At 39.6% G+C, this 23,631-nt stretch overlaps 1 protein-coding gene across 5 annotated transcripts in view; it reads right to left on the reverse strand.

The window, feature by feature from the left end:
* Positions 1–533: 533 nt before the first annotated feature.
* Positions 534–23,631, reverse strand: part of LUZP2 (leucine zipper protein 2) — a 500,598-nt gene continuing 477,500 nt past the window's right edge. For 3 of the 5 annotated variants that reach the window (XM_077322000.1, XM_077322004.1, XM_077321999.1), the window contains 2 exons: positions 3,072–3,152; positions 534–967 (listed from right to left, as the gene is read on the reverse strand). In XM_077322000.1, the coding sequence (XP_077178115.1) occupies positions 863–967; positions 3,072–3,152 (186 nt within the window). In that variant the 3' untranslated portion in view covers positions 534–862. The remainder of the gene's footprint in view (positions 968–3,071; positions 3,153–23,631) is intronic. The other 2 variants (XM_077322002.1, XM_077322001.1) reach the window with 1 other exon arrangement.

Raw genomic sequence — 23,631 nt, forward strand, 5'->3', positions numbered from 1 at the left:
TTTGTCCAAACAGCCATATAAGTTGAGCTGCACAGGTGCTTGATTTCAGGATACAAATAACAACAGGAAGCTTCGACTTCTCCATTTGGGGGGGAAGGACAGTTTATGGCATACAGATAAGCAAGGGAGGAGAATCTGCCCTCAAACCTTTGACTGTTCCACCTCTTTCCTAGTGAGATATCTGGTGGTTGACAGGCATGCTTTCCACAAATATGTGGTTGTTCGCTTGTTACTGCCCTAATGTCATTTCTTCCTCCTAGCCTGGCAAAAGGGTGGTCTTCTCCCCCCCCCCCAATAGTGTTATATTGCAGTTGCTCCCACTAGAAAGCAGCAGAGACATAGTGGGACTGTGGCTGGATTGACCACGTATTCTTCTCTAATATACCTGAAGCAAATGTATATGTAGTGGCAGAAGGAGTTGATTAGGTGCTGATTAATCCAACTGAACCACCTTTCATACTTCCTGGTGTGCATTCCTTCCAGAAGGCCAACCAACAGTCTTTTGTGTATAATAATGATACTTACAAAACAGGAATGGTTAATAAAATAAAACTTCTTAATAGCATTTCTTTACAAAACAGAGTGATTTATAATAAGCAAGTTACAGATCAGGGCAGAATAAAATTCAAAAAACTGGACTGTATTACAAAGCATTTCCCCCCCCCAAACATCCATTTCTGTTGGATTATTGCTGAAAGATACTAATCAATCTATTTCATAAATTTCTAGACTAATTTACAAACATCCATAAAATAGTGAAAAAATTGCATGCTTTAGAAACCTGGTACATTTTCATGCCTCTGGACTAAAAAGATGGAGACGATAGCAAATGAAGAACATTTTAAAGATAGCGGGATAATGTTTAATTTGTTTTCTCCTTGATTTTAGCCCGTTCATCAGGATTGCTTTCTTTTCTCTCCACTGATTTTTTATTCCCAGGTTTAATCCATGGAGGACTGTGTGACTTCTGTTGACAGAAGAAAGAAAACTATCAACATTAAGAAATGTATTATTTTACTTTTTACTTTTTGCATTTTCTTTCATATTAAATAAATATAAATATAATAAATATTAGTTGTTAGTCTTAAGTCAGTATCTATCAATATATTATTTTCTGAACAATGATAAAAAGAGTTGTTGAAAAGAACTAGTTGTCCTTTTCAGTTTCTTATTAAGAACCTTATCTTAGGACCATTAGTGCACCTCATAATGTCAAGAGCAAAAGACAGATCCTGCACTGAGCAGTTTTAGCCTTGCTTTGGATTTCCTTTGGATGCTGTGAGTCAACTCTAACTTTTCTGCATTTGGGCTTTCCTCCCCTTATTTCCCAGGCTGAAAGTCATGACATGCTTTCTGCATTGAGTCCAATGGAGGCAGCTTCCCATCATGCTTTGCTCCCTTCTCATTTTCAAAAATGTGAGGTTTTTTTACAAAATGGTGCCTGTTTGCACCTTTGTTTTCATTGTGCCCCTTAGTCCCACCATTCTGCACATGTGATAGCCTCCCCCCTGCCCCCCAAAGCATCCCAAATGTAATTTGTTTTAAAAAACCTTGGGTTATAATGTTACAACACTAACTTTTAAAACGCAGTCTTGCTTAGCAGTGTTATGTTGTTATAACATTATAACAACACAACACTGCAATGTAAGGCTGCAAGACTGCTTAAAAAAATTAGAAACAGTGTTGTGATCACCCCCTCTTTTTTTTTAAAGGCAGAATTTCAGAATGGAGTCTGGGCAGAGGAAATAATATGGTACAAATGTTGTGCTCCAATTGGACTGCTTATTTTATACTAGAAAACAGAATGTTTGTCATAATAATCTTTTTTAAATGTTGCATGGATCTGACTGTAAGTACTTCTGTTTTGTCCTCTGAGATTCTGTTCAACAGTGATCTTTATTGTTCAAATATGAAGTTGCTAGCCAAACTTTCACAGAGTCTTTATACAAGCTCCAGGGAGACCAGGATCATATCTTAAATGCAGCCAGAAAACACATTAAATGTCCTTTGGTCATTCGTTATCACTATGTTTACCTTACAGAATTGTATGCACATACCTTTTCTGCATGACAGAAGGTTTTTTTTAACAACAATAGATATACTTTAAGAAAATTTACATTAAAATATTAAGATAATCAGATAATTTGCAGACATTCATGCTATATAGAAATATTAATCAGGAAGCCAGGAATGACTGTAGTTCCCTTTCAAGTGCACAATTGATAGCAATGTACCCCCCCCCAAAAAAAAAGTGTATTAATTTCCACGTATAATTAATTATTGCACAATCATTTAAATAGTAACCGGTTTATTAAAAAATGAATTAGAGTAATCATTACAATATTTTAACTTCAATGCACTTAATCTTAATGGTTCCAGCATGGGATCTCAAGAATTTCTAAATCTGTCTCAGTGGAATAAGCACCTCGGGACATTGATAGGCAGTCCTTCTAAAGCTTGTTGTCTTCAATGGATTTTAAAAGGGTGTTAGGACTGTAGCATTAATTTTAGAGGACGGCTTAGTGAGTTAATACAAAGATAAAATTGCACTTTAATGGAAACTCAGCTAACATCGCTATCTCTCTAAAATCTGCTGTTTCAGAACAAGAAAATTACCAAATCACTGAAAAGTAATATTTGATAGTCTTGTCTGGATAGGGATGCTATCTTCTAGGTGGGACCTGGGGATTTCCCAGAATTACAGCTTTTCTCTAAAGTACAGAGATCAGTTCCCTGGATAAAATGGATTCTTTCAAGGGTAGACCCTATGGTATTATTACCCCACTGAAATCCCTGTCCTCCCTAGGCTTAGGGATGCCAGCATCCAGGTTGGACCTGAGGATCCTCCAGAGTTACAGCTCATCTCCAGGCTACAGAGATCAGCTTCTTGGAGAAAATCGATGCTTTGGAAAGTAAATTCTATGACATTGTACTCCATGGAGGTTTCTTCCCTCCCCATGCTCCATCTCCAAATATCTAAGAGTTTCCCAACCTGGATCTTGCAACCCTACTCCCCATCCCCCTCTGGTGACCCTAGATATCAAATTGTTAAAAACCAACAAGAGTGATACCTGAACATTTGGGTCTGTTTCTGCCAGGATCAGCTGTGGAGAACTGGAATTGTTTCGGTTTCCTAAACAGGTTTTGCCTATCTGAAAGAGGGATGACCAGAATCAAACAATTGGGTTCACAGTTTGACTTACAAACAGCAACAAAAGGGGGGAGGGGGAAGAAACAAAAAACCCCAACTGGAAATAGAGTTGAGAACCTAAAAAGATTGAAAAAGCTGCACCTTTATATAATGTAGATATATGATGGTTGAATTCTATTTCTGGAACTCAAATATATAAAAAATATTTAAAATAATAAAAGCAGCAGGGAGTGACACTTTTTCTGTAGGTCACACACATGTAAGTTAGTTGTATCCTAACACCCAAAGACCTAACACATTTTGACCTATACAGGTCTTCCTCAGAGGTCAATATTAAGCACACACCATTGTTTCAAAAAACACAAGTATAGATAACATATGTTTGTAAAACATTTGTCAATCACCAGCATGGTAAACCAACATCTATACTCAAATGAAGGTCCCTTGCATGTCTGCTAGATGTTGAAAGTTCTCATGTACACCAGTACTTTTCATAGGGCTGCCATCAATAACCTTCCCTGGTTTTAAACAGAAGAACACACTGTTCTCTGAATGCAGGAAGGAAAGAGAGAAAATAATATGCTGCCAGGCTGTTGCAAACAAGAAGGAGGCTGCCAGCAGCTACTTGTTCAAGTTTTAGGCAGGTAGCCATTGCCAATTTGTTTGCTTATGTAACCAAATTCAAATTCAAGCACACAGGGAAGAAAAGCCTCAGATTGCCCCCCACACACACACACACACCTCGGAGGAGTAGGGGGGCAATCCTAGGCATTGTGGCTCATCCTCCACTCAGGCAAAATGACACAACAATGGCAAAAATTCTTCCTTTCAACAGGGGAATTCCCAGAAGGGCTAAAAGAGGCAGTGGTTTGCCTGTTGCTCAAAAAGCCATCTTCGGAACCACAGGAGCCCAACAACTATCATCACATTTCACATTTAGCATTTCTGGGAAAGATACTTGAAAGTGTTATAGCATACCAATTGTTAGCATTCCTGATAGATAGATAGATAGATAGATAGATAGATAGATAGATAGATAGATAGATAGATAGATAGATAGACAGACAGACAGACAGACAGACAGACAGACAGATCCCACAGCTGCACTCCCCCATTCCCTATGCTTATTCCTTAAAACTTGCCATATTTCTGTGTCTGTCTATCATCTGTCTATATTTTTATAATTAAAAACACAAAAATGCATGCTTCAGGTCCTCTTTTCATTCCCTAGGAGAATAATCCTATTTAATGGATTCTTCCATTTTTCTAGTTGATTAAAAGCTGGTAACCAAGGTAACTGGGTAGATTATTGTGACAGTGAGATGTGTGAAAATAAAAGGAGACAGAAAGTAAGAGGAACAGAGAAGGAGGGGTGGGGGAAAGAGAAGGAAGGAAAGGCAGATAAAAAGGATGCACCTTCTCCGCAAGTCTCCCCTTCTATAGTCTAGTGACTAAGTTGACCAAATGTGAGGATACTTAAGTCCTCTAATAGGAACCGGGAATGAACAAAATAGATCTTTCAACAGTCCTGAAAAACCTGAAAACTCAAAAAAAAATATTGGGGAGTTTTTAAAACCCAAAATGATTAAAGTAGTGCCTGTAGCTTTAAGAAATGGATTTCCTCAGTGGCTGTTGCAAGGCAATCACAGCATTCCAGGCTTGGTTCTCGAAGTTAAAGGAGGAAGGTTCCTTTCCAGGCCTATTCTGGCCTTTGATGGAGGATTCATTGGACTCAGGGCTGATAGCAACCACTAGATGACTAAATGCCAACCAACTTCAATGACTCAATAAGGCCTGGCTGCTTCCTACTCTTCAACAGCAGCCACTTTATGAAAGCCAATAATGTACAGTGGTTAGAGTTTCAATCTAACCAGTTTGGTGTAGTGGTTAGGAGCCAGTTTGGTGTAGTGGTTAGGAGTGCAGACTTCTAATCTGGCATGCCGGGTTCGATTCTGCACTCCCCCACATGCAACCAGCTGGGTGGCCTTGGGCTCACCACAGCACTGATAAAACTGTTCTGACCGGGCAGTGATATCAGGGCTCTCTCAGCCTCACCCACCCCACAGGGTGTCTGTTGTGGGGAGAGGAATGGGAAGGCGACTGTAAGCCGCTTTGAGCCTCCTTCGGGTAGGGAAAAGCGGCATATAAGAACCAATCTTCTTCAATCTGAAAAACCCAGGTTCAAGTTCCCATCTTATTGTGTTAATTTGCTTTGTGATTTTGGACTAGTCACTTATTTTAGCTTAGCCTATCCCACAGGTAATTGTGAGGATAAAAAGTGGAAATAACAATGTAAGCTGCTTTCCTCCCTGCTGTGGGTGTGTCTGTGTGTGTGTGTGTGTGGGGGGTTTGAAGGAAATAAATAATAAATACAGTTGAAGTTGGGAGGCAGATGAAAGGTAGGTTGGTGTATGGCTGAGAAGAAGAGAATGAGGCAGGGAAAGGGAAAATATAATAGTTGCAAGAAAGAGGAAAAAGGGGAAATGATATGGGGAGGGTAATACAAGGAAAAGTAATTCCCCTGCCCAGATGTCCTTGAGAGATCCATGCCATGAAAGTGGGCCATGACTCAGCAGCCAGGACTGAATATATGGGCCATAGTTTTCTTATTAGAAGCTTCTAGAAATGGCAGATGGGAACATGAAGACAGGGGAACAGATAAATGTAAGTTAGCTTTTGAGTCAGAAAGAGAGAAGAAGCAGGAAAAGTGGGAAAGTTATGGGGGCTTTCAGGAAAGAGAAAAGGAAATAGTGTTGGAGGGGAATTGGACAACTCCTTGAGTACTTGAAGGTTCATACTTGGTAAATATAATAATAACAGGATGGACCCCGAGGGGACATTCTACTAACAGCAGCATCTTCTACCATTGTAAGTAACTTAATATTGTTGTTTCTCACAGAATTAAATACTATATATTTGCAAGCTAAACTATGCTAGCCAGATCTTGAAAACAAAGTAGGGTCAGCTTTGGCTAGTATTTGGATGGGAAACCTCCAAGGGACACCAGGGTTGTAACATGGAGGCAGGAAATGGCAACCCACTTCTGAATATCTCATGTCTTGTAAATCCTCTGGGATTGCCTTAAATAAGCTGTGATGTGATGGCAAACAACAAAAACAACAAACCTGGGCTTCAGCAACTTGGAATTTGAAGATCATATCAGACACTTTTCCCATCAGAACTGGGCTGCCCTTAGAATCATAGAATAATAGAGTTGGAAGGGACCTCCTGGGTCATCTAGTCCAACCCCCTGCACTATGCAGGACACTCACAACCCTATCCCTCATCCACTGTAACCTTGGTCTCCATGCAAGCAGAAGTGATACAAACAGTACGTAAAAGGAAAATGGATAGCCAAGCACTGCAATACCGTTCTTTTCTTTTCTTCTTTTTAACCATGGAGTCAGTGTGGTATAAGTTATCCACATGGCTTGTTTGTTTGTTGTTTTGCTTCAGTCACATGGTCCTCTTCCTGGAATATTCCCAAGGTTTCTTACTGTGGTTTACAGCAACCTGCAAGAACTATAGGCAGCTGCCGTGCAGATTGCAGCAGCTATCATTAAACTTCTAAACTATTTTTTTTTACATTGGGAGCTACATTGGGAGATCACATTGAGAGATCCTGCGGGGGGGGGGGGGGACAAAGCAACAGCCTTCATTGTAGTCCTGAATCTTAAGCATGTAAATGTTCTTCCCCTTCAGACAGCAGCCTTCTTGCCTTGCACTGGGAGAGCAATGTTTGTCATAGAAATAAGAGAATAGCGTTGCTATCCTAAATAGAGTTATACCCCATTGATTTCAATTGACTTAGAAGGGGTTAACTCTGTTTAGGGTTGCACTGTTTGATGGGGAGCTGTATAAATAGCAGTGAGGGATAAAAGTTTGCTTGCATAGGTAATATGTGACATAAGCCACATTGTTTTGCACAGGCTGCTGGGTGAACAGAACAAGATTTTCTTCTCTCAGCCTTCCTAGAAGGCTGGTTTGGAATTGCGGTCAGGGCCCAGTGTACCAGAGGGATCGCCTCCCCGCCTATGCCCCCCAAAGTGCTCTGCGCTCCACTGCCACCAACCAGTTAAGGATTCCTGGCCCTAAAGAAGTCCGCCTGGTCTCAACCAGGGCCAGAGCATTTTCTGTCGTGGCTCCCACCTGGTGGAACGAGCTCCCAGAGGAGATCAGGGCCCTGACGGAGCTTAAACAGTTCTGCAGGGCCTGCAAAAAGGAGCTCTTCCGCCAGGCATTTGGTTGAGACCAGACACAATCAACAGTGACTGAAAGGCCCCTGCTCCCCCCCGCCCCCCCTCAGAGTTCCACCAACATGCTCTGGACCTGTTTGTATTGTTGCATTGTTGTACTGCCTATATTATTTATACTGTTACATTGTTATACGGTTATACGGTTATTATTGTAAAGTTATTCACATGCTTATAGATTGTTTTATGTACTGTTGTTGTTCTTATGTAAACCGCCCTGAGCCCCCCGGGGAGGGCGGTATATAAACAAATAAACAAATAAACAAATAAACAAATAAACAAATAAACAAATAAACAAATAAACAAATAAACAAATAAACAAATAAACAAATAAACAAATAAACAAATAAACAAATAAACAAATAAACAAATAAACAAATAAACAAATAAACAAATAAACAAATAAACAAATAAACAAATAAACAAATAAACAAATAAACAAATAAACAAATAAACAAATAAACAAATAAACAAATAAACAAATAAAGTATGTGGCGTGCACCACTATTTTCAATCCACTACACTTTCTTTCTCCTTCTTTTGCTGTAACAGCACTGGGTACTGACGATCTGTCATCAATGCAAGCTGCATTTCCTTAATAACAACACATTATCAAAATCAAATGGCATCTAAACAAAAAACAAAACAAAAAAAACAAGCAACACCTCTAAACCTACAAAACAATTTTTTAAAGAACAAAAAAGTCAACTCTGGACTAGCACTATTTGTGAAACATTGATATTTCCCCCAGAAGACTGGAGTGACTATAGCCTTTAATCAGGTGTACATCAATTCATTTATCACAATGATGGAGCAAGAGTGGTAACCACTCTCCTTAGATAAGATTTAAGCTACGCTGAATCTTGATATTTTCCATGGGAAGTTGCTGCAACGAACAATGCTGAATGATCATTAAACTGAATATGTAGAATACTTTGCTGGATCAGTCAAGCACACACTCCAAGTGAAATCCAACTTTAGTTTTGGGCATTTGTATTTGATGGATATTATTCCAAAATAATCTTGAGAACAGAATCAAAGGTTGTGATTTTAGATTGACTTACTTTTATTGTTATTTTGGAGTCTGGTATGCTTGCAGTAGTTCTGGCCTAGCTCTGCCTCTTTGGAGCACACAGGAAAACCACAGCTTGCATTGGGTTTAAATTTCAGTCTGGATCATTTCACTTGTGCTGGATGCACAACATCTTTGTTCATACTCATAGTAATAAAGTATCTCTATGTACAAAAATTTGCTTAAGTTTTGCAATAAATATAAAATGCAGCAGTGAAATACGTTCTCTTCACCTCTCAATTGATACAGAAAGAACCATTCAGAGTAATAGTGAAATTGTTTTTGGCAGAGTTTAAATATGTAAAGATGAACAAAGCAACAAGCTGCTTAATTAAGAAAAGAAACATAGCTTTATTAAGAAGAGAAACAAACTTTGTATAGATAGAGTGAGGGGAATGCTGATTGCCATTTTGGGGTCAAAAGGTGAATTTCCTCCAGACCAGACTGACCAGGGATTCGGGGGGGGGGTTGGGGGGTATCATTTGGACATGGAATTGGGGTCACTGTTGGTGAGCAGGTAGTTGTGAATTTCCTGCATTCTCCAGGGCATTGGACTAAATGAAGTCCCTTCCAATTCTATGATTCTTTGATTCTATTCCATGACTCTAGGGAAGAAAGGAACATACAGAAAGAGAGAGAGAGACCTAACTGTCCTGTTGCCATCATTTCCCCTATTCTGTAGGCAAGCAAGAAGGAAGTGTGCTCAAAGAAATGGGAAGGCTCCATTTGAGCCAATTAGAACACCGGAGGAGATTATTTGAAAAACAAAAGAGAGTTCCTATTCTATGCTAAATACACATCTCCTTTGATCCCCCCCCCCCACCGTAGGATATTCCTCATATGTTTTTGAACTATGTACAATATAAATTTTGCATATTCCAACAATTGATAATAGGCATCCCTGTCACTTTAGCCTGTTTAATAAGTCTTTCCTGAATCAGAAATGGAAAAAGAAATATTTTAATTTCCTCATTGATGTTTACAACCTTGTTAGCAGAGAGTGGATATCATTTGTGGAATGGTGTCTAGAGGGTATGCAATTCAGTGATTTTCATTCCAGTCTAGAGAAGCCTATAAATGGTGGAAATGAAATAAACTCAAATGTGGAAATGATGATAACATTCTCAGAAAATAGAAACAATATCCAAACCAAACCCAAAACAATCCCCTTTGATGGAAAAATCAGCAATCACTTTTGGATGGGCACTTCCCTGTCAAGCACAAATTTACTGAGTCAGCCTCTGTCTTCTCATTCAGTGTTCCAGTGAGAGAAAATCTATATGATGCAGTCAGTCTTGACAGGGAAGTAGGACAGGGAGAGACAGGTTGGGGAAGGTGTTGCATTCTATATCAAAGACAGAATAGAATCAAATAAGTTAGAAAACATCAGGAGAATTAACTCTTTAACAGAAGTTGGCCACTGCCAACTCTAGATGTGCCTAAACCCTTTGACCTGTGGGAAAAAAACAGAGTTATAATAGGCGCTAAGCCTTTCTGCTTTCTCTGCATCCTCCGTTAGAGTTTGTTCATCTGCACCCAACAGTGGGCCTATTGGCTCCTTTACTTTACGTTTTCCCCTCACATAACTGGAAAAAGAATTCTTGTTACAATGGGCTTCGCTGGCCAATCTTAGCTCACTCTAACTCCTAACCATTACACAAAGCTGGCTCTTGGTGTAGGAATATTGGGCCCTGAGTGTTACTTAAAGGTGGGTATGTACTATTACCTACCTGATCAAGCCCTTGAATCAGATCTTGAGATAGAGATGAGTTAAAGCAGGTGATATTATTATATTGAGATATTTCAACTTCCCTGACATTGAATGGATAAGCATCTTATTGAGTCATGCTGTAGAAATGAGATTCCTAAACATCATAAATTACTTTGCACTGGAATTTGTTTGTTTGTTATTTATTTATTTATTTATTTATAATTGGATTTATATACCACCGTTCGCCAAAAGGTCTCACAGCGTTTCACAATAAAATATAAAATCAAAGTAAAATCACATAAAATCCTGTAAATACCCCATTATTACAATAAAAAGATGGCATTCTATTCTATAACTTTCCCCACTTTCCCCACTTGTTCAGAGAGAGGTTGGACGTTAATTCTGTAAGAGAGAGAGGAGAAAAAGACTGGCCGATGGATTAGGGATCTTGGATGGAACCCGGGCTCTGCCCTGGTCTCAATCATATGCCTGGCGGAAGAGCTCTGTCTTACAGGCCCTGCGGAAAGATGGTAGTTCCGACAGGGCCCTTAGCTCCTCTGGGAGCTCATTCCACCAGGTTGGGGCCAGGACCGAAAAGGCCCTGGCCCTGGTCGAGGCCAGGCGAACATCCCGGGGGCCCAGAACAGTCAGTAGATTCATACCCACAGAGCTGAGATCCCTGAGGGTAGCATAAGCAACCAAATGGTCCTGCAGGTAAGTAGGACCCAAGCCACGTATGGCCTTAGAATTACTGGGTTAAAAATGAATATGTTTCTAGGTCCTAATGGCATACACCCAAGAGTTCTTAAAGATCTCAGATGCAAGTTAAATGACACCAGCCCATTTGTGTAACCTAGCATTAAATCCAGTTGCTATACCAGAAGACCAAAGAGTAGCAAATATTACACCAATTTTTAAATAGGGATCCAGAAAGAGTCAGGTCAGGTCAGATTTTGATTAGATCTTACCTCAACTCTGGATTTTTATTACAACGGAACTTAGTTTATGCATTCCATAATGCCACTGTGAAGAACAACAGGCAAACACAGAATTTTAATAGTTTAAGAATATGTAGAACAGAGTTCTGAATATTTATAGGCCCTCATTTAACCAAGCACTAAAAATCAGCCCAAATTAAAACAAAGATACCATGGTTTCTACCAGTTCTATTATTTAATCTCTAACTTTTATTGCAGCCCCTTATTGTATACGTATGTAGGTGTAATTGTTATTCAGGGAGTGAATAAGTTAAGCCTCAAAGAGTATAAAAATACATTTAATTACCATTGTGTGGTCTGGCAAAACTGATTTAGCAGAACAAATGGACTATAAATTGTTAAAGCCAAACAAGAAGTTTTTAGAGGATTTTTATTAGGTAGTATCCATCACTTTGGGGGTCAGCTATATTGCTAGAACACCTGGTGAAAACAAAAGAACTCATAAATGTGCCAAAGTATTATTAGGACATGAGTAGAAGCCACAATAATAGCTTTTGGTAATCTAGAAGACCATGCCCTACTTGTGAATATCCATTCAGCACAGTAAAATGCAGGCATAGCATGCTGATTTTTTAAAAAAAGATATCCACTCTCAATCTATAGATCTATAGCCTCATTTCCCTCATCTGTTCTCAGGGCTCCCTACAAATGCAAGAATTGCTAACACTGCATAGAGACCAGCAGGAGGCCAGCTCAACAGACCAGAGCGGACTCTGATAGAAGTGATTTTTTTAGGAGGGGGTATCCTCCCCTTTGACATAACTCCCAGTTGTACCTCCTGCTTCAAACACACCCATCTATGATTCCTCCCAGCTATGTGCCAGAAAGTCTCTTCCCCAATCCTTGGGTACTGTTTCCAGCCCACACTTTGGAAACATTTCCACAGCCTCCCAAGTGGCCTCTGTGTAGTGGAGTGCCATGTGAGCTATGCCCACAACTGGAGAGAATGCAAGCCCGCAACAATTGTCCTACTCCATCCTCCACAGGCCACTCCACACCTCCCAGTGCTGGCCTTCCCACGTGCCCACCGCCTAACCCCCCCCCCCAATCAATTCCCCCATTAGTGCCTGCTACATTTGCAGAGGGGTTTTTGGCTAGTCAGGAAAATGATGTCCAAAAGAACAATTCCAGAAACAGAGATTTCAGAAAGCAGGTTGACAGTCCTAGAATTGTCCAGTAATTATCCTGCAAGGCTCCGAGGGCTCTGGGATCCTACCAGCATCCAAAGTTACAAAGTATTTATTAAAAAGAAAATATTTACAAGCATATTTTTACCACAGCACCAAATTGAAAAAGGAGCTAAAATAATCAGGTAAAAACACAAATCCCACTGTCCCTTTTGCTGGATCAGATGTTAAAATATAGGATATGCTCCTTTAGCTTATGAATTTACAGATCTCTACCAAGTTCCCCTTAACTTGAATTTTCCTTTAGCTGTCCTGGCAAGCACATGGTCAATGGCTACCTGCTTCAGACCTTAGGTAAGAGTGTGCTCCCCCTGATGGGCTCCATGCCAAAAAGAGACCTTCTCTTGGCTGCAAGGAGAGTTTATCATAAACATTTCTACACCCAGTGTCCAAGTCAAACTGGGTCAAAAAGCCACTTGCTCAAGATCTCTAGAAATTCCTTCCTGCAGAGTATAGCTGTTTAGTGGCTGTTTAGTCTAAAGTCCTTCAAACCTATGTCCCCTGCTAGGAGAAGGGGACATCCCATTATTTCTGGCCAGAACTATTTTCATTTGTATGAAGGTAGACTGAGGTACTCCTGGAAGGCAATTGAACTGACTTCCCCCTCCCTGACTGATCTGCCCAGAGGAATAAAATACAGTTAAAATGCTCAACTCAAACCTCCACATAAAAGATGCATTTAATCACAGTGACCATATATCATAATTTAATTGGATGAGGAGAAATGTTAATTTTTAGAGGTTTTCCCTTCCCCTGCTTTGAATGTACAACCATGCTATACAGGAGTACATTGGACATCTCCAGAATGCACTGCTGATTGCTGAAAAAGCAAAACAGTTCCTAGTAGGGTTGGGCACAGTGGTGTACGAATTGGCTGTTCTAGGCCAATGCCAGTGCCACACCACAGTGCAACATTTTATTACAACTGTATTCCCAATATCTATTTACTTATGGTTCATCTCTCTGCTAATGAATGTGGCCTCTATGGAGGACGGGTTTAAAACTGTAATGTAGAATCATATTCTACTTGCTCATGCTTATGCACTGCATGTTCACGTATCCCATACTCTTAGCTGCAGCTAATATCCATAACTTTTCCACATGAATTCATGTATCATACATTTGATTCAGCCTGCAGTTTGAAATCTGCTTTTGTAGTATATTTTGCAACAGTAAACCACTTAATTCATATCTGCAACATATTAGAGTTTTTGTTTTCCTGCGACAGTTGTGTACCATCTGGATTATAAGAACCTGTAGGAACAGAGGCCTCCGGTTTAAGGGGACCAAATAAACAACTACTAGCATCCAAATCATAAAGGTTTAATAAAAGAATAAAGTAGATACACAAGATTTCTCCAGGGAGAACTGAACAAAAAAAGGAAAACAAATTAGGAAAATGCATTCTGCCTCACACTGTTCTAAACTGGTTCCTAAAAGATCTTAAATAAGGACAGACACTGTTTTGTTGGAGGTACAAGAACTCAGGAAAGTTCAAGTTCCTTAATTCTCAGAGCTGACATTTCTCCCATTCTTCAGGGGGAAATGATACTTCAACTCAGCTGCCTGAGGAATCGCTTTTGTTATCTCCTATATTCCTCTGCTCCTAACACATCTGCAACTCTTATATCATATCTGCATCACTAACATATCTATATCACATTTCTCTTAGAGGAATGAGTCAACCTGCCTCCCATTTTCTCTTAGAGTACCTGTGCGCTAGTAATAATTACTTGTTTGCCTCAAAATTTGGGTATCACATGGAGAGACTATAATGAAAACTTTTGGAGTCCATGGCAGTTCTCCAGAATGGAATACTAACAAAAATGTACAAAGCAAGTGCTTCTAAAACTACCAGAGATTTCTACTACTAATAAGTGGTTTATTAATGAACACATCCTAAAGAAGTCATACATCTACTCTTCTTCATACTTTATTCCCAGTTGCCAACCCTTCTACCTTTTCTGGTTAAGTTTGTTTGCCCTCATGTTGTCTTTCACGGTTTCCAAAACTGGTTTAGAATTTCCAGCATTTCCTTAAGATAAGAAGGAATGAGGAAAGAGAGAGAAGTTTTTCATCAGTTTTTTGATGTATCAGCTAAACACAAAAATCTGAGTTAAAATCAAAACTAAATGTTTATGTATGTGTGTGTGCATGTAAGCTGGCATTAAGTAGCAGCTGACTTATGGCAACCCCATAGGTTTTTTAAGGTAAGAAACAAACTGACATTATTTGCCATTCTCTCCCTGGATTGGCTTGAGCTATATGGGAGGAGCTGATTCAATCGCCCTCCCCAAACACTCACACAGCCTGGCAGCCAGCCAGGTGGGGGACATTTAAAGAGCCCACCAAACAGCTGTTCAACATAGTGTCAGCTGCATCGCCAATAAGTCTAATAAAGCCCAAATTGATTTGGGATTCTCTGATTCAGGTGATTTGTACTAACAGGATGTGTGATTTGACTTTGATAAGCCTGAAAAGTACTAGAATCAGCACTAATTCAAGTATTTAGGGGCTTATCTGACCCAAGTCACCCACCCCTAGCATACTCTCCTCAACCTCCTGAACCTGTACCTCAGATCCCATAAACTCATTTATCATCAATCTTGGTGGGCAGGTAGAGGAGAGTAAGCCAGAGGTCCCCTGGAAGTTTGATGACTCTAGCATGCTAGGGGGACATTATAACACATCACATACCTCATGAAGCAAACTGGTTGATTTAGCCCCCAAAAATTCATGGTGATTTCTGCTTTGCAAACCAGGCAATGCTATGAACCACAAACGGATCCACATTCTCCATATTTGTGTCCATTCCTAACCAAACCTTTGCTCTACTTCCCCCTGTCTCTATCTATGTCTTTTAGCAGAACATGTAGACTTTTACAAAATTTTGTATGGTATTCCCCCCCCTCCATGATTACTGGCTCTCTTTCTAGAGATATTTATGTGTTTTAAGTTGAATTTTATATTTTAACTGTATTTTAATTATTTTTTTATGTTCATCGTCTTGTGGACCCTGCTTGGGCGCAAGGACAGCATAAAAAGGTTCTAAATAAGGAAAATAAAGGAAAATAAACCCATTATGCAATTTTGGCAGCTAGAGGACATATTTCAGAGACATGAGCTGCCTGTTCATTTTGATCACTTCCTTTTAAGTGAACCAGCTAGAAGATGTCACATTAACATTGGACGTATTGGATATTACAAGCAAGAAAAAGGAGAGAAGCACAGGGTAGAAAAACTCCATGTCACATAGAAGTTCCCTAGTGTACAAAAGGGATTTCTTCTTGCCCTATCACTGAAATGTTCTGATGACCCTCCAGCTGTTTCATAAGGACATTCTCAGTGTTATACTAAATCCTTCTAAGCCCATTCTTAGGACAGGACATCACTACTTGAAGAATATATTGCTTTAAAGGTTCATGGTGTATGATTCTTGCTGTGTGTACACCTTAGGATTAAAAGCATGGGTTCAGCTTCTTCTGCCACAGAAGTTTAACTTTGTCTTTCAGTTTTCACAGAAAAGAAATTCTGCAACATAGTGTGGGAGATTAAAGCCAACATCCCTAGATAATCACCCTTTTTCCCCCTCAGTATCTACTTGCTGGTCTTAGGGTCAATGTTACCAGCACAGCTATATATTTTTTATGTGACTGTTCTTATTAGTTCTGTGTGGAGTGACAGACAAATAAAGTATGTGGATGTAAGGGCAGAGAGGATAGTGAAGATGAATGAGGCTGCAGACTTGAGAGGCTATTGTATTAAGCAAGAAAGATGCAATTGAGGCACAACATAAAAGTATCTTTGCACAGTGTTCTAATGGAGAGAGAAATTCTACCATATTAATAATAAGGGATTGGACATGACATGCATTCAATTAATAAAAACAACATAAACTTCACAACATGCTCAGATAAAGTATCAGGCGCTGACCATTCAAATCTCAAAATCAAAGAAATATAAATACCATTCCTTCCCCTAGTGATTAGTACATGGGTTATAAATCTGTATACTGGCATGAAATAAAGTGACTGGAGAAAAAATATGTAATATTGTTTGGCTCACGTCTCTTCTTTCATTTCTTCTGAGAAGCACACTTCTTAAAAGAGTGCAATAATATTGGACCAAATCATAACAATTCCAATTCCAAATTGCTACTATATTCTATAAGCCAGACTAAAAAAATAAGCATGCATTCCTTATTTAAAATTGGAAATGCAATCAAATTAAGTAGATTTATGTGGTCAACTGAACTGTATCACATCACTCTATTGATTGGGGGGAGGGGATTAGATTTTTAAAAATATTATCCAAAGTACAAAAAATACCTCTGTACTAAGCTCACATGGGAGCTTTGTCAACATCCCTCTTCAACTGGGGTGCCCAAAACTGAACATAGTACTCCAAATGAAGCTGCACCAGACCAGAGTAAAGGGGTACCATCACCTCTCGTGATCTGGACATGATACTCAGTTTGATACAGCTCAAAATCCCATTTGCCTTTTTAGCCACTGAGTCACACTGCTGACTCATGTTCAATGTATGGTCTACTAAGACTCTGAGATCCTTTTCGCACATGCCACTGCCAAGACAAGTCTCCCCCATCTTATATTGGTGTATTTGGTTTTTCCTACCTAAATGCAGAACTTTACATTTGTAAACTTCATTTATTCAGTTTAGCCCACTTCTCGAGCCTCAAGATCTTCCTGTATTCTGTTGTTGTCTTCAGTTGTGTTTGCTACCCCTCCCAGTTTAGTATCATCTGCAAATTTAATAAGTATCCCCTCTAATCCCTCATCAAAATTTGCAGGGAGTTTTGCATATTCAAAGCTGAAATCATAGGTAAATGTTCCCCATAATATTGTTTGAAAATCATTTTACTAGATTAGATTAGTTTGAAGTTCAAAGTAGATCCAGTTTAAATTATAAACATCCTTAAATGGTTGAGAATTCTTCGTGGCAAGAAATCTTCCCCCTTCCCCTTGCTACAGAGCTCTTCTTTATTCACACTTGCCAGGCAGGGCTGCTGCGAGTCACCATGGGCTCCTGGACATAGATTTCACCTGGGGTTCTCGATATGACCTTGATCCAAATCATGTGTCTAATTTTCTATTTTTAAAATTGTACCCACATACATATGTGCATCAATACAGGAACAGTAGTTCACAATAACTTCTTACAACAATAAATCTTTAGTAAGTAAATTAATAAGAAATCTATTTAAGTTTACCTTTGTAAGCAGGTGCAAATATTTGATATCCCACTTCTATTATAACACCAACCCACTGCTTGAACAGTGGTTAAAATGTAGTTAAATCTAACAGTTGAACGAAGTCTAAATTCCGCTCCACATTCTTTCTTCTTGCCATCAAGTCACATCTGATTTATGGTGACCCTGTAGGAGTTTTGAGGCAAGAGATGTTCAGGGGTGGTTTGCCATTTCCTGCCTCCATGTCAAAATCCTGGTATCTTGGTTGATACTATTTAGTTTTTGAGATCTGATAAGATCAAGCTAGCCTGAGTAATCAGGGTCAGGGCTAAAGATGGGCACAGATTGAGGAAATGCAGTTTGGTTTGTGGTTCATGGTATGCCTAGCTTGTTATGAACTTTTAGCCACCAAGAAACCAGTTCAGTTCATGAAGTTTGTGATGAGGTAGAACAACCTCCTCAGTGTGCTAAAGACAGCAAAAATATAGGAAATCTCTTTCTGACTTAACTCTACCTGCCTTCCAAGTTTGGTCAAGATTGAATTTATGGGGTCCAAGTTACAGCTCTCTAAGGAAGGTGCCCCCAGGAAATTACAGACAGAGGTTCAGGAGTATATAGAATGGACCCTGTGCCAGGTAGAATGGGTTTAGCAGCATATGCAAGTGTCTGTAAACCTTGCAGAAAGACATTTCCAGCAGAAGGCAGAGTGGCTGCTATTTACTGTGCTTACTGTGCCCTGCTTTCCCTGTACCTGGGATATATCTTTGTTCAATCTGAGCCACCATCCACTTCCTCTTTCTTCAGGATGAGGAGAATTTCTGCTAGTGAGGAAGAGCAGTCTGCTACTTTAAACTCTCAGCTACTTTCATCTGCAGATGTATGGATATGTAGTCCTGCTTGCAAAGCCAGCCATTGGGTTTTGTAATGTGTTGCTTTTATAACTACTCTTTAAACTTTTGTGCCCTGCTTCAGTAAGGAAACTGAAGCAGATAAATATGATATATATATTTACTAGATTTAAGCCGTGTTAGCGAAATGCGGAAGAAAGCGCAGCTTCCGGGTGACCAGGGCACAACCAGAAGCGGCGCCGGGATCGCCACGTGCATAATCTGTTACTCTGGGTTTTGCCGCTGTCGCACCCCTCCCGTGCATAACTGGTGTGCTTCGTGTCTTCCCCCTCCACGTTTTCCATGTGACCCGAAATCGCTGTTTCGGCAGCCGTGCATAATGGGCCTATGTTTAGCCGGCTTGATCTATCATGTATGAGTATGGGAGCTATAACTGAAATTATAAGGAGAAAGAGTAGCTTGTATGTGAGAAGGTATCCAAGGAAGGGAGGTTTACACTTATTTGGGGACTTACTGGAAAATATTCTGGTAATGGGGGCCCAATTCTGAGTAGATAGTCTTGCCAGTGAGTTGGACACCTCAATTTAACTTTGTTTGCAAGTCCATGGAGCAAATCTATCAAACCTTGCTACCTGACATAAGAGATGGTATATACCTGATTCCTGGACATCAAAGTAGGACCAGACCCACAGTTTAGATGTGATTCTGTTGCATCTTTGTTATTCTTGTAAACTTTTCTTCCCTATGTTAATAAAAACTCAAGACTTAGTAATTCTGTTTATTTCCTGTGGGCAGGACTTCTCCAATCATATGAATCAAGAACAGATAGACTGCTTATTTAAAAGCACTTAATCCTTCCTCTCAGTTAGGTCTTGTAGCTTGTATAGTATTCTTGGCTGTACTAAGTAAGTTGATGCACCTTAGTATATATAGGAATATGCCGAAAGTCCATTCCTCCGCACACATGCACAAATAAAACATCAGACTGCATAAAATAAGGAAGAACTCAAAAATGATGGGGACCCCTGTACTAATGACTTCAGTTCCTGCAAGGAGTCCACCTACTGAAACTCCTGCACTTAGGTAAATGCTTGTCAAGGAAAAAGCTAGCAATGAGTAATGAATTATCTTTAGATATAATGATATAATGATGACATTGTATTTTTTCTATTGTAAGTATGGCTTCCACTTTGTAAGAAATAATTAAAATTTAAATTAATTGGACTTGTGATCAAATTGACCAGACTGCTAATAGATAACATCCCCCCCCCAAACCCAGACTTCAGTTAATAAGGTTGCATAATATATAAAGCATTTCATAGCCAAGGACACCAGAAGCACATAAGGACTAAAAAGTTTAATTAATTCGTTTTGCATTTTTACAATGTCATGATTGCTCAGGCAGTTTGGGTAGACTGTTCACTTTAATTTCTGAAGGATCTGTACTTTGGTAATAAACAATAATTTGAGGACCACAAGATTTATTATTAAACATCTTTTTAATTTAAATGCCAATGTATAGGTCCCATTGCCTGTCATAAAGGGCTTCCCCTTTGTAAGTATTAATTTAATTCCCTATATTCCTAAGTGAATTCTATATCAAATCATGTCTGAATTCTCTGTAGAAGCTTAATTGACTAAACTGAAGCTCATACATTGGTCACCATGGGAAGACAAGAGTTACTGGAAAATGCAATAATATTAAGAAAAGTTGATGGCAGTAGGAAAAGAGGAAGTATATGGTGAGATGGGTTGAAACAATAAAGGAAGCTGGGATTTTGGAACTGCAATCATTAAGTAATTTGGTGAAGTCAACCCTAAATTCCTGCTGTTAAATTGTTAAGGAGCATTGCTGCACTTAGTTGCTCACTAGTGACACCAAAAGATCACTACTGAGATTGCATGGAATCCTAGCCATGCTCTTGGGAATTTCTACTCCTCATGGCTGGAAGATCCCTTTGTTTAAGATGGGTTACCACCCAGTTCCTTCTTTTCAGAAAAAGGAGGATCTCTGCTAACAAGGAGGAAAGACCTTCCACCATTAAGCTCTTAGCTGTCTCCATCTGCTGATGTATAGAGTTGTAGTCCTGCTTGTAGCCTAGCCATAGGGGCTTGCAATGTATTGTTTTTAAAACTGTCTTTTAAGTTTATGTACACTGCTCCAACAAGGAGACTGTAGCAGAAGATTATATATAATCTTCCCATTAAATATTATTTCATTTAAATCTCAAAGCGTGTGAGTCTGGATCTGCGCCTAATCCACAAAAAGTAACCTATAACTGAAAATGCTCTGCAATAACTCTGCAAATCTATTTTTCTGGAGATTCTTAGGGCCTAGTCCAAAACTTCCAATACCGGGCATTCAGTCTGCAAGGCCTTAGCAAGGTTCTTAATGATAAAATGGTTAGATTTTATCATAAATTTACCATTTACCATAAATTTACCATAAATTCAAAACAACTTGACAGTACAAGCCACTAGTAGAATATTCTTGTTTTGTTAAATTCTAGTTGTTGTTATTCTGTCCAACATGTATGGATTCTACCAATGTCAAGTTTAGTGCAATGACTAGTTTGACTCTAAGGCTATAATTATAAAAAGACAAACAGGACCTGCAAAAAACTTGAAGGGAAGAGGAATCCTCCTACCTTTGTTTTCTCCCTTCTCCATCCATTATCTATCAATCTTTCTTTAACCCTCCTTCTATCCTTACTCCTTCTCTGTCAGTCTTTTGTCCTCTCTCTTCCCCACCCATTATCTGGCAACCATCTCTCACCCCCCTTTCTCTACACACTTTCTCAGAAAATTTCTCCCTATCCCCTTCTTCGCAGACAGTTCCTCATCTTCTCCTACCACTTCTCAATCTCCCTCCCCTATCCCCCTACCCTTTCTCAACCCTTTATCTCCACAGCATGTCAGGCAACTTCTCTTCTTTCTTTCTTTCTTTCTTTCTTTCTTTCTTTCTTTCTTTCTTTCTTTCTTTCTTTCTTTCTTTCTTTCTTTCTTTCTTTCTTTCCACCCATCCCCTTCTTAGACTCCCATTTCATCCTTCTTTCTCCCTGCTGTGTGGACTGTGGGGAATGCAGTAGGGCCTCTGGGATCCATGAGAGCTACAGCAGGGCCCCCAGGGGCATGGTGGTACCTGTAGCAAAGACCTTGTGGAGCCATGGTGGCTGTGGTAGAGAACCATGACAGCAACTGTGCCAGGTCCTGGGAGATTCCAAACCAGTCACAGGGCCTCCAAGAGCCACTGTGCTGATGGCCTAGTAATTAGGAGCTGCAATGACTGTGGCATGGTCCCCTGGATATGCCACACTGGTTATAGGGCCCCTTTATGTTTGTTTGTTTTTTTGTCTGGGCGGATTTAACTCTCATGTATTTTTAATTTTTCATGATTTTTCTGCAAACCTGGATGTTCCCACAAGTTTGGAGAAACATCTTACTCTCAGTGTGGGATCAACATGCAAACTGTTGTCTGCAGACCATCCCACATTTGAGAAATAGATATATAGGTTTTCTAGGGAACTGGGATATATAGGTTTTCTAGGGAACTTGGTGCAATGTATTACACCAAGCCAAAGCTAGTTTTGTAACTGAAGGTAACTCAGTAGTGGACTGCAGCAAATCAGGGATCTTTGATGAGTGTAACCACAGGTTATACATATTTTAAAACACATTGCATTAAAACTTTATATACTAGGTATATACTTGAAACATCTCAACTATGCATCTAAACAAGGTAATGTCATGAAAGGTCACTATATTATAAAATTGAAACAGGCCAATATCATTTTCCTGCTCAATATCCAGGATAGAATATGGCTGAAAGGTGGGTATCCATACTCTGCTTGAAGTTCTCCAGTGAAGAAGAACCCCTGTCCAGCACTGCACATACATTCCCATAATGTGTTCACTTGCTGCTTTTAGATGAGGGAGATGTATGAGCACACTGTGCCTGTGCCCCAGTTCTACTTAATCATCAACTCATGGGCCTGGCATCTATGTGTGGAGGAAGTCAACATGAAAGGTGGTGGACCCATGATTGGAGAATACTACTCTGTGGCCATTCCTGATTTCCGGGAGGGAGACTATTCATGCAGCCGTTCTCTGTATGTAGACATGCAGATGAAATGGCAATCATGTTGAGGCGGGGGACAAGGCCAGCATGCACATACCAATTCCTCCTCTGTGCATTGACAGAATGTGCAATTAGAATATATATAGGGCTACTTTTACTTCTCCCTGGAGAAGAGCCTAATGCTGGGAGCAATCGAGGGCAAAAGAAGAAGGGGACGACAGAGAATGAGGTGGCTGGATGGAGTCACTGAAGCAGTAGGTCCAAACTTAAATGGACTCCAGGGAATGGTAGAGGACAGGAAGGCCTGGAAGGTCATTGTCACGATGAGGGTCATGATGAGTCAGACACGACTTCGCACCTAACAACAACAACTTTTACTTCACCAGTTAAACTGTTCTTACCATTAGGGGATGCCTTTTAATGTTTTACCTCTGACCGAGTTTACTACATAAACACATTGAATATAGTTTTGCTTATTTTGTTCATTGGTATAAAGTTGTGTCTCAAAACTTGTGGACTGTAATATTTTTGGTTTTGTATATGTAATCTCAGATCAAAATGAGGAAGAAATGGTTTATGAACAATATATATTAATGCTGACAATTCTGTTTATAACCACCATGTGATAGTCGGGGGGGGGGGAGGATTGACATCTTAATTTCTGTGCTCCTAAAGCTAAAGATTCATCATGCAATGTTTATTCTCATTATATACAAACACTAGAAACAGAAAGAACCTGGAAATAGTAAAATGAGATATTAAGCCCACTAGGACAAACACAGATGTGGCTTTTGCCTTAAAATATTATTCCTTCTTGATCAGTTTAGCATGCAGCTTCATCAGAGAAGTACCTGTGTGTGAAAACTCAAGTCATGAAATATGCAGCTTGATCAGTAAAGTATGTAAAAATTCAGCCTTTCCAGGAGGTAGCTCAGCCAGTAAATTATACAGAGATCCACACAGCTGAGAGCATAAATTATGAAACTGAATCAGTCAAGTATGCATCTTTATTAAAAGAATTTGGAAGGGAAAAATAAGATAGTAACATTCAGTGTGCCTCTTGACTATTATGATATGCAACTGGATCTGCACACTGTAACAATGGGACTACAAAGGTATTCAGC

The sequence above is a fragment of the Paroedura picta genome, chromosome 2 (assembly GCF_049243985.1).
Source record: "Paroedura picta isolate Pp20150507F chromosome 2, Ppicta_v3.0, whole genome shotgun sequence".
NCBI lineage: Eukaryota > Metazoa > Chordata > Lepidosauria > Squamata > Gekkonidae > Paroedura > Paroedura picta.